General features: G+C 25.2%; 1 protein-coding gene across 1 annotated transcript in view; it reads left to right on the forward strand.

Annotated features, from left to right (window-relative positions):
* The window catches only part of LOC111630585 (semaphorin-1A-like), a 101,012-nt gene that overhangs the window by 37,365 nt on the left and 44,947 nt on the right, over positions 1-18,700 (forward strand). Inside the window, exons 6-11 of the mRNA XM_023374705.1 lie at positions 944-983; positions 2,722-2,833; positions 4,856-4,918; positions 7,079-7,186; positions 8,906-8,993; positions 18,526-18,578. Of these exons, the coding sequence (XP_023230473.1) occupies positions 944-983; positions 2,722-2,833; positions 4,856-4,918; positions 7,079-7,186; positions 8,906-8,993; positions 18,526-18,578 (464 nt within the window). The remainder of the gene's footprint in view (positions 1-943; positions 984-2,721; positions 2,834-4,855; positions 4,919-7,078; positions 7,187-8,905; positions 8,994-18,525; positions 18,579-18,700) is intronic.

An 18,700-nucleotide genomic window follows, 5' to 3' on the forward strand; every position in this document is an offset into this window, starting at 1 on the left:
TCTCTCCACATGGCTCCGTGTGACCTTTGGCTATTTCTCAAGCTGAAAATGCCGCTAAAAGGAACCCAAATTTAGTCGAGAGAAGACATCGTGCGAAATGCGACGGACCGGCTGATAACCATTCCAAAAGATGCGTTCCAGCAGTGTTTCCAGCAATGGCAGAAACGCTGGGAGAAGTGTATACATTACCAAGGAGACTACTTTGAAGGGGATTAGGGTTTTGTTCCTCAAAGTCAATAAATTTATTTTTGTCGACCAAAGGTCCGATACTTTTTGAACAGACCTTGTATATATAAATTTATAAATGCATCCTTATTTTATTTAAATCACAAATGTAATATTGGATAGATATTGTTTACAAAAAATTTGAGCATAATTTCATTTTTATTCTATGAAATACTAATTTGCTGGATCACTATGCTACCTCAGCTAAACAATGAAGATTATATGTTTTCATTCTGAATCCAAATGTCACATCACATGACATCATGTGACTTTTTAGTAGTTCTTTGTACTTTTACTAGTTCTATTTGAAATTTCTAGCATTTTCACAAGATTTATTCTATTTTGTAATGAACATGGAACTATTTACCTTTCCATATGTATACTAACGAATATAGATACCATTCTTATTCTGGGAAAGATTATAGTTTGTTGCTATTTTTAAAATTAAAATAATTTTGTGTCTTAATCTAGTCAAAAGTTTTTCTTGTTGTTATATTAACTTTATTGTTATGCAATAAAAATAGTAATTTCACTTTAACCTTTCACACAATATTTTAGAGTCTTTGTCAGCAGTTTCTTAAAAATTAGAGATTAAAGTTACAGTAATGCATTATTTTGTAACATTATATAAAATTAAAAGAAATTTATAACTTTGTTTACCATCTTAAATATAAATTTAATTAATGCATATATGAAAAGGTTTTTCTTTTTCTTACAGCTCCAAACTTTGTTCGATCACTCCATCACGGAGAATTTGTGTATTTTTTCTTCAGAGAAACAGCTGTTGAATATATTAATTGTGGAAAGGTAATAATAAAACTATTGTTAATCAATATTATTAAAATAAGATACATAAAACTGAACTTTTTGTAATAATTTATATTATTGTAAATAAATTTTAAAAAGAGAAACATTTTAAATTTTATATATGTACACATTTAGCATTTAATTATGCTTAGCACTTAAAAAAGGCAAAAATTATAATTATTAAAGAAACTTATTTTATTATTTTTTTTAATAGAATTTATTGACAAGAAATCTTTTATTCTGTAAATAAATATTATTACTGTATTGTTGTTACTTATAAATTTAGAAGTGTGTTTACATATATATATATATATATTTATATATAGATCTGCATTGCCTGCATATTCTGGTTGTGCACTGGTTTGTCACTTGCACTGCACTGTAACTTTTGCAATAATTCACTTTTTAAGATGTTTGTTCTATGATTTCTAACACTTGTTAATTATGTTTCAAGATTTTTTTATATTTTTTATAATAAAACTTATGATAAATGCAGTTTTCAGGGATGCCAACTGTCTAAAGGAGGGTTGCAGATCTCAAAGTAATTAATATTTACATAATTATTTTTGAATACTGTATTTAAATGACAGCTAATGAATTTCAGGATTTTGATTATCTCTCAGAAAATATTTTTTATATGATAAGTTACAAATTTATTGAACAGAAAACGTACTCGGCAAATTAATAATCAAAATAATCAACACCTAATCTGTTGCCGAGGGAGTTTACAAATTTATTTTTAACTTTATTTTGAATTATTAATGTTCTTCAAAATTTTAAATACATTATATTAATGTTCTAGTAAAATTAGTATCAAAGTTTTACAATTCATGCCATTTATAGAAAAAATATTGTTTACTGCAATAAAAGCTGAAGAAGTTGGTATCATCAAAGTTTTATACTTTGAATCATCAAACTGCAAATTATCATCAATTGAATTTTTCTCTCAAGTTATGAGATTGTGTTGTTAATAATGATTTCCTTGTATAAGTCATTTAAATAGAAATATAAATAGTAATAAATGTATTGAAATAATATTTATATATACAGTGATTTACAATCTGAACCATTATATTGTGGTTAATATAAATTTTCTAAAATGCAATAATGATTTATACATTTTACAGAATAAAAGCAATTTTATATTATAAATGTAATATTTATGAATAAAAAAATTAATATTTGAAATTTACTCATGCACATGCATAATTTAAAATTTAAAACAATCAACAAATGATATACTTAAAATAAACAAAGTCCAGAGTTCTGTAAATATAAGTTGGCTTCTTATACATGTGAATCACTGCATATGAATATATTTATTTTACAAATTTTATGTAACATTAATTTATGAAGTAAGCAACTGTTATATTATTCTGGCTTCCTAAATTGAACTTTGTTTACATAGAACACCATGTTAGTTTTAATTTCACTTTAGTTATTGTCTGATGTTTCGTCAAAACACTTCAGATAGATCAGAGTTCAAAAGTTGTCAGCAATTGATATTTTGCATATCTGTTTTCATGATACCAAAGTCTTATCATCAGCATTATAATTATTTTGCTATATTGCGGAAAACATTTTGTAATTATACAGTAAAGTTATATCAGAAGTTTGATTTTGTAATAAATTTTATTAAATACTTATTGGAAAAGAAATTGTATTATACTTTAAATAANTAAATAACAGCATTGGAGAATATTTTAAGGGATGTTTTATTAACAAAAGTTTTTTTATTATTTATTTTTCCGTTAGGAATATCGTTTACAACATTAGCATCGGAACATTACAGGAGAAAAAGGTAAGCAGCTGTTGTAAATTCTTTTTTTCCGTGTTTGTTCCTATCACTTATCTCGTTTTATCGTAACAATACAAGTGGCTTTATCCATCAGTTTTAAGATAAAGTTGCGCCTTTACGCAATTCTTGTGCTTGGGTTGCGAATAGAAGAGGGGTGAATAGAGAGGAGGGGTCGAGATTGAATGATGTCGCCAGCGATAACCAGACACGATTAAGCGACGTCCGATACGGTAAAACGACTTTTCCCCCTCTAACCCTTTACTACCAAGCGAGACTAAAACCCTCTCTTATCGCAGCTAGCAAAATTAAACTGGCAATCATCGTTAGTTTTGCGCTGCAGTCCCTTTCTTGTACTGTCGTCTATACCCCATGAATACACAGCACCTCATCAGCCACGGGCACAATGGAGAGAGTACAGAAGCGACTGATTTATTGCTTGCTTTTCTCTCCTTCTGCAGATAGAGGGTCGCCGCGCTGCCGGGGATTTCTCCTATTTTTTTTTTTTCTTCCTTTTTATTCTACTTTTTTTTTCTCCTCCGCTTCTCTTTGCAGACGGTGGCTTTCTGAGCTATCGAGAGTTTTACAACGCCTTCGCATATCTATACAACGGTGAATAACCTTAATTAACAAGATATTTTTTAAAGTTGGCGTCACGGTTTAGGCATAAATTTAATGTGCCAAATTGTTCAAGTAGCTGCGATAAGTTCAATTTACACAGCTGAATACTTATTGCATATCGACGAAAGTAATGTTGTAGTATACGAAAACATTTATTGGTTAATTAGCATCGGTATTTAAGCCTTGAGCGATAAGAATTGAAAATTGCAGCAATTTTAAACCGCGTACTTCATTGTGCAACGTCATATTAAAACCCGTACGGAGCGTGTACATCTTGCTACAAAGCACTGAAAACTGAAACTCGAAACAAAAATATTACAGTAATATTTTCCGAAAACCAAGAATTACGCAATATTTTTCCATTTTACTCCAGGAAAACATTTAGGTCAAGCGTCTGAAGAACGTAAACAAGCCCCTCCGAGTGCATTGGACGACTGTCCACCCTCCAGTTGCGTGGTTTGCACCTAGAGTTGCCGTGCAACGGATCCAGTTACTATATATCAGGACGTTGGCGGCTCTTGCAATCGTAGCGTTATCAATCAAGCTCCATTTGATCAATAGGATAATACATTTATTTTTTTTTTTTTTTTGAAAATTACACACAAGCTAGAATTTTAAGAGTTTATCCGTCTTGTAATTCTTGAATTATTTGTAAAGCAAGATGACTTAAGAGAAGCGTGTGAACAACGGATCTTAAGTTTCCCTCTGAATTAATTAGATTAAACAGATAACCTTCCTTTGTATTTTGTACACCCTTTACAAATTCATTGATTGTCAGATAATCTCTATTATATCTTTTATATATGTTCCGGCTATAATATAATTACATTCTATTCTTGAGCATATGTTTTAGAGAACTTTACTATTTGATCCATTAAAATAATACTTTTTTTGTATGTATATTTAATTTCATTTAATTTTTCTTACATGCCTCATTGATTTTTTTCTCTCTTCACTCCCTATTTTTTATCCAGTCCTTTTTTTCTCCCATACCTCAATTTTCTTCCTTTACACTCCTGTTTACTTACACTTTTTTCAGTCCTTACATCTCACTTTGCTATTCTCCTATTTCTTCTTTTCGTCTTTGTTCCTCTAAATCACAGTTAAGCAGATTATTATGATTGCATCCATCAATAGAGATAGGAACAATGCTGAATGTGTATAACATTTAAACCGATGCTTTATGTAGTCTGTCATGGGATTATGCTTCTTCTGTTCATCACAAGAATGTTGATGGACTAAAAGAGACATCTGCATTATATATACACAAAAAAGAAGTGCAAATGAAAGTGTTTTTGGTGACAAATTCTTGCACATTGATGTAATGACTGTTTTCTTTGTATATTGATATTAGAAATTTTTTATTTGAAGTTTAATTCTTTTTTTCCTGTTTGCTTTTTCTTTTAGAGATTGGAATGGTATGCGGGTGAAAATGACATTAATATGTGTAAAGTTAAAGGAAAATCAGAGGTAGGTATGATATTAAATGAACGTTAATTTTAAATAAATCCTTTATGCATTTTTATTTCTGTTATTATATTCCATCACAAATTTTATACAATTGATAGAAAATATGTTATCGTGGCTTTACCTTACATTAATTTTTAAAATAAAATTTTGTGGTAGACTTGTCAATACCAATAAGAATTTCCACTTAGGATGTATAAATTTAACTTCAGATTTTTCCTTTTCCTCATTTATAACATATTAGAATATATCATGAATTGTTGTGTTGTTATAATTCTATAGGATTTACGTGTTTATAAACTAACGAACTGTAAATAGATCTTCCATTTTATGCATCGGTTGATCTATTTAGAGCAAAGTACAGTGGTAGTAAGCATGCCTACACCTGATTTCTAATAACACCTTTATGCTCCACTGATTGGAAACAGTGAAGCGAAATTCAAGACAATTGCACCATTGTTTGCATTTGCATTGTACTCAACATGTAAATGGGAGTATTTGCTGAAATGTTTGCTATTTATCATAGTCATCTTTTTCTCCTTCCCTGTTTTCGTGTTTATTATCATCATTTTTTTGTGCTTTGCACGTCCATACTTGAATCCGTGTCTTATCAGAGTTACCCTGCTTTGCGTTTCTCCTCCGTGCCTTATCTCCCCCAGTTTGCTTGTCCTACTATTTATATACACAAGCATACACGTGACAAGTCGTTAGCCACATCTCTCCATCCTCTTTCTGGTTTATCTTTCGTCTCCATGTTTTAACATTTCCGTTAGTTGTTTTTTCTTAACAGCTCAGCCTTTCTTATATATTTTCTTGTGTTAGTTTAGATCTTTAATATGAACACATTGTCTAAATTGCAATATTTCATTTCAGTCTTTTCTTATTCCCTGAAATCTTTTTATTTTTCCACTCATAATAATTTAATTTTCGAATTTTGAAGCAGGTGTTAATTTATACTATTTTGCAATGTAAAACATGAAAAATTTTAAATTCCAAAAGGTGCAAAAGGCAAAAGTAAGAGTTGATTAATTATGACATGAGATTTGTATCTACATAATCAAGATGCAAACAAGTTATTTACTGTATATTTTAACACCATAAAAGTATAGATAAGTGATAACTGTTCGTGTAGCCATAAAAAATTTTTCATATGAAATGTGTGTAACTGTCTAATTTTTTTAAATTTAAATAATGTAGCATATTTAATAAAATATTTAATGAAAAATAAACTATATGGATATTTGTAATACAGTTAGATATATCATTCATGATAGTTATTTGTGTTTCTGTATACAAAAACATTTGTTGATATTTTCATCTTTTTGGTTTTTGACTATATTAACAATGATCATATAATATGAATTTTGATAAAATTGGTAGCAATTTTACTAACAGAAAAAAAAATTAAATATAAATTTATTTTTGAAACTTGAATTTAACAATTTATTAATTTCTATTCAACTTACATTTTTTATTTTGCATTATTATTTTTTATCCTGTACACAATTCTTTAAATAGTTATGTGTATAAATAAGGGCATCTAAGATATTTTTAATGTGTATTTTAACTAATTGATTCATAATCCTTTTAAAAGTTTTTTAGAATTAGTTTACTTAAAATAATTTTTCAAATTTGTGTTTTTATTTAATCTACTATTATTGAAACTAAAAACTTGTAAAGATTTGTGTGAACTTAACTAATTTAGTAACAGTTGCAATTGGATTTTATTTCATTTCTTCGAGAAATATTTTAAATTAAGTTTTCATTACATTTTCAATTCTCTCATGTTTGTTTGCAAGAGGTTTGTAAACATGACAGCAATCAGACAAGTAATAAATGTTGGTGTGCAATTGAAGTCACTAAAAGGTATCTTTCTCAATAGCATAGTATAGAATGGATTAGCTGCAGGGAAATAATACATACTATGTGATTACACAAATCAAGATATCACTTTTAGTCTGCCTTTGGCTTTTGGATATTTGTCAGATGGAATCAACATATTTCTTAACAATGAAAGAAATTTACATTAACATGTTAGTATGTATTATATTATTTCTTTTACATTGCATTTATACAGATAAGGAGAGTAGTTTTTTCTTTATCATTATTTCAAGAAAACTTTAAATAAATGAATTATAATAATATAATTATATTTTGATACAGGATGAATGCCAAAATTACATTCGTGTTCTTGCAAAAATATCAGAGGATACTATTCTTGTGTGTGGCACTAATGCCTTCAAGCCACTATGTAGGCATTACAAGCAAGGAGTAAGTTAAACTTATATATAAAGGCCTTTTATCAAAATAAATAAATAATAAGGTTTGTTGATGTAATTTAGAATTAAGAATATGTTTTTTAAATTCAAACTTCTTACTTTTTAGAAGTCTTTCTGTAAAATTTGATAATCATTTTGAAAAATACTTCTATAAAGGAAGGAGTTTAGATTTTATTAATAGCAAAAGAGTTAATAGTGACATCAGATGAGTTTTGTTAATATATCTTTTGCATATTATATACACACATTTATATACATTATAAGATAATACGGCAAATATAATAAAGTAAAAATATAATTATTAAAGTTTTTATGTTACTTCAGTTTTATTTTAAAATCAGAATTTTAACCCCCCCCAAAAAATTGCTCTTTATATCTGAAAAATGAATTTCATGATTTTAGCAAATATTTTAACTGTGATAAATTGAATATTTTATTCTAAAATATTAAATATGTATGTATATAAAATAATGTAAAAGTATTGTCTTCTGATATAATATAAATTAATAAACATTTTAATCATTTGACATTGTTTAATACATAAAATTTCCCAAAATTCCACTTTAAATAGAAACTTTTTGATTAATAATTATAAGAGTTTATTTTAAGTGAATAAACATAAGTTCAGTATTGTTATAGTTAGAGTCAATATTTAATTTATATTATTATCTACATCATTATTTATTAAAAGTCTAAAGCCAAATATAGATAAATATGTAAGTTTACATATAATAATTAAAATTAGAAGTCATTAGCTTGTTTGTAATGAAAGACAAGATACATAATATTCATTTTAGAAAATTCTAAAACTAATGATATTTATGATTGATTAAATTTTTAAAGAAAATTGCAGTATCATTACAGAATTTTATGAATAATTAAAGTAATGTATTAATACTGTGTTAACATAATATGTTTTGAATGTTTCATATAACCTTTTATATATATAAATTTTGTGATGATCTTTGGTATTACATTTTTTTGAAATCCCGAACAGTGGATAGAAATATAAATTAAAAACTTTGATAAAACATTATAAAAATAATATATTGTGTTTATTACTCTTCAGTGAATAAAATGCTTATCCTTATTGCTATTTAGTAAAATTTTGAATCCTACTTGTTCTATATTATCTTATAAGTTATCTTGTTACAAAAAAATAAAATTTTAAAATTAATGTCAGAAATAATATATTCTGAATATATTTTATTCTCTGTATCTGTGGGTTAGTTTTACCACAAACAAATGTAAAAAATTCATTCTAAAGACAAAATATTTGCAAAAATAAAACTAATTTTTAAAAAATTTTTAATTTGTACAAATATTCAAAATAATATGATATAGAAGTCATACATATAGTAGAAGTTAATGATATCACCACATAAAAAAAAAATTGTAAATTCAGTTCTTCTACCAGAAAAATGTACTATCAGACTTTATTGAAAATTGTTGTACTTCCTTCAGAAATGATGATTGCATATAATTGCGTAACATAATTTAATTTGAAATGGCAAAGAATGACATTAATGAAAGTCAAATGAATGGTTATTCACATCCTTTATATTGCTTCAAGAACTGCAACAAAAGTAAAAAAAAAAAAGTTTTTTTTAATGGCATTGAAATTTCACTATACATCACTAACATATATTGTATTAAGTTGAAATATATTATGAATGTTCATTTTAAACTAAATTTATTATTTCTAATTTAGGCGACAGATTATAAAAAGATAAAAGAAAATTCTGGAGAGGGACTGTGTCCCTATGACCCATCTCACAACAGTACTGCAATATTTGCAGGTAAATTATGAAATTTTATTAATTATTATTATTATTAAGAATTTTATATTGAATAAATTTTAAAGAAGTGCTTCATAACAAAAGATCAGATTGAAAATAATTATACTTTAGTTTAATTATAAATGAAATTAAACAAATCTGAAACAATAGAGCACATTATATTCTCCTTCCATTGTTTCCTTTCATAGGATAACTTTGAATAAATACCCAGATTAATCATTTCCATTATTTGATACTCTGTTGTTAATACCTTTCTTTCAGTTCCCATGGGATGGCGGAATAGAATTTAATACTCTGACATTTATTACTTGCATGGATACAAACATTTCATTAATGTTTTTAATATTTATGAAAGTTACTAAATTTTCTTTAAAGGATGGAATAACAGTCACTGTTATTAGGAAAAATGTAGTCAAAAAAATGATTATTGGGTTGAGTGTAAATAATATCTGATTTTAGATTTTGTTGTTTATTAATGAATTTACATCATTCTATTAGAAATAGTAAATATTTTAGCTGTATTGTAAAATATAAGTTAGAAGAAAAAATGACTGATAAATTAATAAACTTAAAATTTTGTCATTATGATCAGAGTTGAATATCATAGAACATATTAATGATTACTATGGAAAAAAACTTGTATTATTTTAGATGTGAAAATTGATCTTTTGGAAATTCATACATACAGATTTCATATTGTTTTATGCAAATTAAGTTTAGTATAGACCAAAAATACTACAAATTCCATATTTATAATTAATTTGAAAATATAGTCCCTATTTAATTTGATTTTCTCACCAGTTGTTTAATAAAATAATATTTGATATAAAATATTGATAATTCTAGTTGTTATATTAGTATAGTGTTGAATGTTTTGTGTTGTAATCATATATTTTAATATAAATTTTAATAATTTTAACCTTATATTAACTTCATCTATTTTTAAATTTAAAAATAATAATTAAAATTTATATACTTATTTTATAGAATGTAATTTAATATGTATTTTTAATTTTACTTCTTTATATAGAATTGTTTTAAATTTTACAAATTTTATGTAACATTAATTTATGAAGTAAGCAACTGTTATATTATTCTGGCTTCCTAAATTGAACTTTGTTTACATAGAACACCATGTTAGTTTTAATTTCACTTTAGTTATTGTCTGATGTTTCGTCAAAACACTTCAGATAGATCAGAGTTCAAAAGTTGTCAGCAATTGATATTTTGCATATCTGTTTTCATGATACCAAAGTCTTATCATCAGCATTATAATTATTTTGCTATATTGCGGAAAACATTTTGTAATTATACAGTAAAGTTATATCAGAAGTTTGATTTTGTAATAAATTTTATTAAATACTTATTGGAAAAGAAATTGTATTATACTTTAAATNAACTTATATATATATCCTAAAACCTTGGCCATAGGCAGGCCTTGTGTAAAAGCTATGAAAGTGAAAGTTGTAAAGAAATGTTGATATATATATGAGAGAGTTTTATCCACAAAAATATATATATATATATAGACCACAGCCAAAGTTTCAGGATACAACAGAGTAAACATCAATAGGAAAGGAACAGCATCAGGAAATCATTATTTATGCAAATCTCACTGTGCCATGTACTAGAGTTAAACATCATTACATAGCTTTATTTTTATAAAATTTATTATGGTAAGTTAAAGTTCCAGTTTTTTTATGATAAGCTATTGAATTTTACTGCCTCTTTCTTTTATGCTGTAGTTACGGTAATTGGGTTTTTTTTTACATATTAGTTACCCTTTGTGCATAAGCCACATGCAATAAATTTTATGAATATAAACTTATACAGGTCATGGCCTATAGCCAAGATTTTAGGGTAATTTATGCTTATTTTATCTATATTTGGCAGAATTGATCTTCATGTATATCNATAATTCTTTTAGTATAAATCTAAAAATCTTTGTTGTATCTAAAATACTGAAACCTTAATCTGCAAATTTATAACGTAAGTTTTACATGGATACTAATGTTAGATGGGAGAAAAACTAATAAAATTGTTTTTAGTTCTTAAATAAATTTACTACTTTTATAAGCATATCAAGTGTTTAGTCTATCATAGTAGACAGATATTCTCTGTTAATCAGTAGTATAATGGATGTCAGATGTCCAATGACTGACAGGCATTTACCTTAGCAATGTCAGTCAAACCCAAGTTCAAATTTAGATTGGATATTTGTCAGTTTACCAGACTAGTCCTGCTTGGATATTGGGTTCACTACTCACTACTCAGTCTCCCCAATCCATGATGCCCAACAGAAAAGGAAAAATTAGTGAACAAAAAAATGAGACTAGTAATTTTTTTATATTTTTTTTATACAAACAATTTTTTTATATTAAGGTAATTTATCATATATTAATTCGTATTTTATTGATATTTAATGAAATTTTAACAATTAAGGTTTTTATCATAATTTTAATAACATGACAAATTAATTTTGTAAATAGTTTGTCATAAACTGATAAATAAAATGATGACATCAAATTGAATTATTTGATAAATTGTAATATGAATTTAGACTTTAATATTATAGAAATATCTTTAGTGAATCATTTTTTAAATAATCCGAAGTTTTTCTGTATAACAGAATGTACTTATTTAGATTAAAATATAAAATTTAAAAGTTTTATTTTAAATCAATAACTATAAATTTTTATTGGAAATAGGATTGGTATGTATTTTCATTAATAAATATTTGAAAAAATTCTTTTCTTAGCTTAAGATAATTAAAATTTATTTATACAATATGACAACTTTTTATTTAAATCTTAAGACAAAATAGTTCAAGAATTTAATATGGTATAAATTAATAAAATATTAATAGAAAAAAACAAAATCAAAATATAAGAAACAAAGAAGGATTCATTAGAATATTCTTTAATAACTAAAATTGAAGCAAGAGCTACAAAATCATTTCTGTGCTGAATAAAACAACTTCAGTTATACAAACTAAAAAAATAAATTAACTCAAAAAGATTAAAGTTATGTTGTTATTAAATGTGAGATTATTAAAAATTTCTTTTATGAATTGAAAAATATTCTTACATTTGAAAAACAATATTTAAATATCTAGTTAAATTTATTTTCTGAACCGTAATCTTTTAAATTTATGTTTTACACATTTAAAATAATTTTATAAAGTGCAATTGTTTCATTTTTTTTTCTTTCTTTTTTTAAATGAAGGATGTGTGTTTCTATGATATATGACTGTATAAAACATGTTTGTTTATGCTTCATTAAATAAATTTAAATATTAAAACTTGTAATCAATGTAATGATTGTTGTTTTTCCAGTTTATTTTAAATATTTTTATTTCAAATTGTTTTTATTCTTTGTGAATAAAAATTCATTTTGCAAATTGAATATCCCATCAAACTTAAAGATGGTTTATAAAATAAGTAAAAAATGTTATTAAAAAAAAAGAATCTGTTTTTCATTTAGGGAAAAATATAAATAAATAACTTGAACATATTTCTCCTATCCTTGTCAATAAAAATATTTATGATACAGGGAGATGTTATGGCTTGTAGCCAAATAGGATTTGATATTATTTGTCATAAGCTATTTTAGATATTTTCATGCAATATTTTTATCATAAAATTTGACAGGTCAAAGTATATTGTCCAAGTTTTAAAATCCATATAACATAATACAATGAAAAGCACAAATTCTTTTATGAAACTTTATAAAATTGTCTTAGTGAGAATATCATTTATATCAACTATATACTACAATTAGAATATAATTTAATTTAATAATATAAAATCAATTAATGAATTGAAGAAAAATACAATTAAAGATACAAGAATTCAGTAAGATTCAATTTTAATTATTTAAACAAAATGAAAAGTTTTGCAGTAGTGATTAAATATTTAATATAAAATTGGATTAACCAAAACTCATTTTATATAAAATGATGTTTGATTTCATTAGTGTTAATTAAGTATCCAAATCTTTCTCAGTGGGATTATCTGTAGCTTTCTTAATTATATACCTAAGTATTTAGATGTCTCGATATGATAAAACTTAGAGAGAAATTGGACATTTAATTGAAAACCCAGTTATTTGACTAAAATAAGAGGTGAAGAATGCTGCAATTAATGCATATTTAGTGGAATTAGATCTTTTAACAAAGATCTTATTCTTCCTAATAACAGATTAAATTTAGAAGTTTTTGATGTGATTGAATTGAATTTGCATCATAAAAAATTTTGAATTTTAGCTGAAATTACTGAAATAACATTTTATAAGTTCTTAAATATAATAGTAAATAAACAAATTATTAAGGAAAGTAATACTTTGATATCTCTAAAATAGCTAATTATTTTATATTTATTAAAATCAGGTATGAATTCTTTAAATTTTTATTATTATTTTAACTGCATTGAATATTGAAGTTTTTATCAGAATTGTTCATATCAATCATATTGTTGTCATCATTATCTGCATTTAATTTAGGGACTAGTTAAGAATGATTGAATTATTTGAAAATAATTTATTTGTCTTTGTATGTAATAATAGTTATCAGCTATGCACTTTTCAGTAGAAANAGGTTATAATTTGTTAAGTTACATAATTGACACTAGTATAAAAAGTTAAATAATTGAATGGCATAAAGGGAAAAGAAGGTAACTAGCATAATGAAGATGTTGAGAAATGTCAGCTCAAACATTTTTTTATACGTTAAAGGTGTATCACATACCTTCTTCTTCTACCACGAAACTGCAGAATGGATAAAGTTAACCTTTTCAATCGTTTATCACAAAATAGATAGGGGTTTACCCTTTTCTTCTAAACCGCTGACTCAAATTTCACGAAATTGTCAGTTTTTTTGCCACTTTTCGTTTTAATTATGACTGAGGATTAATTAAATTTAAAGCTTTATTAGTTCAGTTACTTGTATTTAAAATTTGAATTAAAATTTAATGATATGAAGTACTGTGTGATGCTTTTTTCGAAATGATATATCGAATGTGTCACAACGAACCTAACGAATAAATGAATATTGGACATGGAGATTTACTTTACGAAAAACGGGCAATAGAAGAGACAGGGAAAGACACCCAAATAAAGGACAAAGTTTTATGACGAATGAGAGTTCGTCCGTCACAGTTTACCCTCTCTAGAGTTAGTACCAGTTCTCGGATACCTTTCTCCGAAGATGCTGCTATTAACCGAATGATTACATGAGATAAATATACTTACTTATAAATAATTTTCGTAACACAAACAGAACATTTGAATATTCTCTTTGTTTGTTCTGGTTTTATTACGATTCGACTAGATAAGGTGTAAAACTTTGCTTTGGATATAAATTGTAACTTTATCTTTTTTTATCATTAGGTTTATAAAATAACATTTAATCTAGACTGAAAATTAGGAACCAACAATTATCGTCACTTTTTCCGGCTGTTCTACAAAACACATGAAAACTATATCAATCGGTCAGAAAATGACACCACAAGAGTTTTGCATTTTTGGATTCAGAATTCCTTGAAAAATCGAGAAATTAAAAAAAATCGGTGTTAATTTGTGTATGTAGAGTATGTTTGCGTGGGAGTAGGTTTTGTTTTTTTTTTTTGAAGCTTAATATCTACAGTGTCTTTTCTCAACAGTTACAGAAATTTTGCACGGGAATTTTTTATTAAGGCGATTAATTACGACTATGGTCGTACCTAAAGACGATTGCACTCCTTAAGTGGATTATGAATAGGAATGTTGATGAAGTTGTACTTAAATCAATACTAATATATACCATAATAATAATACAAATGTCAAAACATTATTTCAAAATAATAGATATAATTTGAAAGAATTTACTTATCGTCGTGTGTAATCAAAAGGGCTCTATCTGTATTTATAATAAAAATCGATAACACGCGACTGCGTGAACAACTAATAAATAATGTAAAAATCTTAAAAACAATCTAAAATTAATAAAAATGCCCTTAAATAATAGAATAAATTTAAACATAAGTTTACAGTTTGAAGACACGGTAACTTTTAACACTATTGCAATAATACCGACGACCCGCGTAAATCTCCTTGTTTTCTCGCAGTTTGTCTGTAACAACAATACAGTAGAAATTTGTTTCTATTTTACTTCCAATCATATACACATACGTAAACGTGATGTTATTTCGCAGTACTATAAGATAGCAGACAAATTTTCGTTGAAAATATCAGGTAATTATTATGTTATAAAACAATAGTATAATTTTAAAAAATATACTTTTAGGCTGTTTATTCAAGAGTGGCTCGAGTTTGCACGAAGGATCAAGGAGATGGAACTTCTGGAGTCAAAGGAAAACAATGGACATCATTTCTCAAATCTCGTCTGAATTGTTCCATACCAGGAAATTTTCCATTTTATTTTGATGAAATACGGGAAAAATATAAATAAATAACTTGAACATATTTCTCCTATCCTTGTCAATAAAAATATTTATGATACAGGGAGATGTTATGGCTTGTAGCCAAATAGGATTTGATATTATTTGTCATAAGCTATTTTAGATATTTTCATGCAATATTTTTATCATAAAATTTGACAGGTCAAAGTATATTGTCCAAGTTTTAAAATCCATATAACATAATACAATGAAAAGCACAAATTCTTTTATGAAACTTTATAAAATTGTCTTAGTGAGAATATCATTTATATCAACTATATACTACAATTAGAATATAATTTAATTTAATAATATAAAATCAATTAATGAATTGAAGAAAAATACAATTAAAGATACAAGAGTTCAGTAAGATTCAATTTTAATTATTTAAACAAAATGAAAAGTTTTGCAGTAGTGATTAAATATTTAATATAAAATTGGATTAACCAAAACTCATTTTATATAAAATGATGTTTGATTTCATTAGTGTTAATTAAGTATCCAAATCTTTCTCAGTGGGATTATCTGTAGCTTTCTTAATTATATACCTAAGTATTTAGATGTCTCGATATGATAAAACTTAGAGAGAAATTGGACATTTAATTGAAAACCCAGTTATTTGACTAAAATAAGAGGTAAAGAATGCTGCAATTAATGCATATTTAGTGGAATTAGATCTTTTAACAAAGATCTTATTCTTCCTAATAACAGATTAAATTTAGAAGTTTTTGATGTGATTGAATTGAATTTGCATCATAAAAAATTTTGAATTTTAGCTGAAATTACTAAAATAACATTTTATAAGTTCTTAAATATAATAGTAAATAAACAAATTATTAAGGAAAGTAATACTTTGATATCTCTAAAATAGCTAATTATTTTATATTTATTAAAATCAGGTATGAATTCTTTAAATTTTTATTATTATTTTAACTGCATTGAATATTGAAGTTTTTATCAGAATTGTTCATATCAATCATATTGTTGTCATCATTATCTGCATTTAATTTAGGGACTAGTTAAGAATGATTGAATTATTTGAAAATAATTTATTTGTCTTTGTATGTAATAATAGTTATCAGCTATGCACTTTTCAGTAGAAAGTGTTAATACATATTCTATTAAACTGCAATTAAGATTATTTAACTTAAATTTGTTGAGCAAACAATGTTGATTGTACATCATTTTTTACTTAAAGAATATTTTTAATTGATATTTCTTGAAAAAAATTTAAATGAGAAGATAATTAAAAATTTTTTAATAATGAATGAATAATTAAAGTGAATCTATCCTGAAAGAGTTGCTGTAGTTCTATTTAAAGACTACCAAAGTATGTAAGTTAGATATGAGTTAAATGTAATTAGTGTTTCATCATGTGATTTTTGCAGCCTGAAGACAGACAACAGGATACTATTAGGTTATCTTATTCTATAAGTAACAGTAATTAGATATGTAAATATATTGGTAATTCTTTTCTCATCTACATTAATTAAGTCTGTAGGGAATTACAGAGAGAGAAGTTGATATGATAGAATGATGTTAATGATAGATGATGATAATTATATCAACATAGGTTATGAAAATAATTTATTAAATAATCCATTTTATAACTCCTTAAACAATATTAGAATTCAGATCACTTTCGTTTAAAAAATGATGTTTTATTTATTTATTTTTTAATCATTTTCAGAGATCTTTTGTTTCTAAACTTATATCTTTTAAAATTACATGTAAACAAATTTTTAAAATACATTTACAGTTTATTCACAATTTTTTTAATATATTTTTTTGTTGAAATGTATTAAGATGTTATTAGAATAAATAAGTATAAGATATGCTCAAATTTTTTTTTTAAATATATACTATTCTGAAAGACTTTTAGTAACAACATAAAACTTGTGCATTGATATACAATACCAACTAAACTTTTTCATTTTGATAATCAAGAAAATAATTCTTGTTCATTTTATATAAAAAGATTTTCTTTTATTTACTTTTATTCTTATTCCTACTTTTAAATCAATATCACTATCTATAACATTAATTAAATTGATTGGAAACCAGATGTTGACAAGATACAAGACAGAGATATGATTTATGTCTGTTTATTTACATTGTTTCATTGGTATTTGAAAAATGATGTAAAAAATTTGTGAAGTTGAAAGTCAAAAACTATTGACTAAAATTTTGTTTTATAATATTTTGTTTTTTCTGATTAAAAAATGTTCTTTAAAATTAAAATTANATTTGTGTGATTAACATTTACCTTAATAAATTTCATAAACAAGTATTATTTTGAAATACATGATCATTTATAAAATTTAAATATAATAATAATGGAAAAACTTTGTCATTTTATAAAATACTTTTTTCTCAACTGCAGAAAATATTTTTTAAACACTTATCTGGTAAGAAATCTGTTCAATAAATGCAGAACTTTTGTATAAAATCAATAAAAATTTAAATTTTGGAAAACATATGCATTTTTTGTTAAAAAAAAGGGAAAAAAATGAATACAGTAATTTAGTCTCTCTTTATCTTCCTAGAAGAAAATACAAAAGAACTGTATTAGAAGAAAAAATAAGTTCAAATTTACTGACAAAAATGCATTCATTTGAAGACATTTTCATCAAAATAATACATATTCAGTATTATTGATTCTTTCAAAAGAGAGAATATTAAGAAAAACTTACTTTCATAAATAGAAATCATTTTTGTCTTTCTTCCAATACAAAATATGCACGATGAACTGAAATTTAGAGCATCGGAGTATTTTTTTTAATCTAGATCAAAAGAAAATATCTTTCGGTAGTTTTTCAAATATGAATTTGCTCCATTCCTCCCTTACCTTTAGATATGAAAGAATATGAATATTCAAAAGTTATATTTTTATTTTAAAGAAAATGAATTCTTTCATTATGTTCAAAATGAATTCTGTCAGTTATTGAAAACTGGTAATGTGTCATGAACAATTTTTTTTTATACTTTTATTTATTATTTAAGACATAATTTTTCATTTTATTTTATTAAAGTTGCTAAATTACTTACTATATAGTTTTTATTAGTAAAATTGAATATATCCTTATTCTGCATCCCAGGAACACTGAAGGAAAGGACAGGTAGTGTAGAAATTCTAGTTGCTGATGTGCCTGTTTGTTTTGTGGCATGAATTCCTTGCCACTTTCTCTGTATACTTTGTACTTAATGTTACATATTCTACTATATACTGTATATATATATATATATTTATATATAGATCAATGCACTGTGACT

This window comes from Centruroides sculpturatus, unplaced genomic scaffold (genome assembly GCF_000671375.1).
Source record: "Centruroides sculpturatus isolate CEXI.00-Female unplaced genomic scaffold, Cexi_2.0 scaffold71, whole genome shotgun sequence".
NCBI lineage: Eukaryota > Metazoa > Arthropoda > Arachnida > Scorpiones > Buthidae > Centruroides > Centruroides sculpturatus.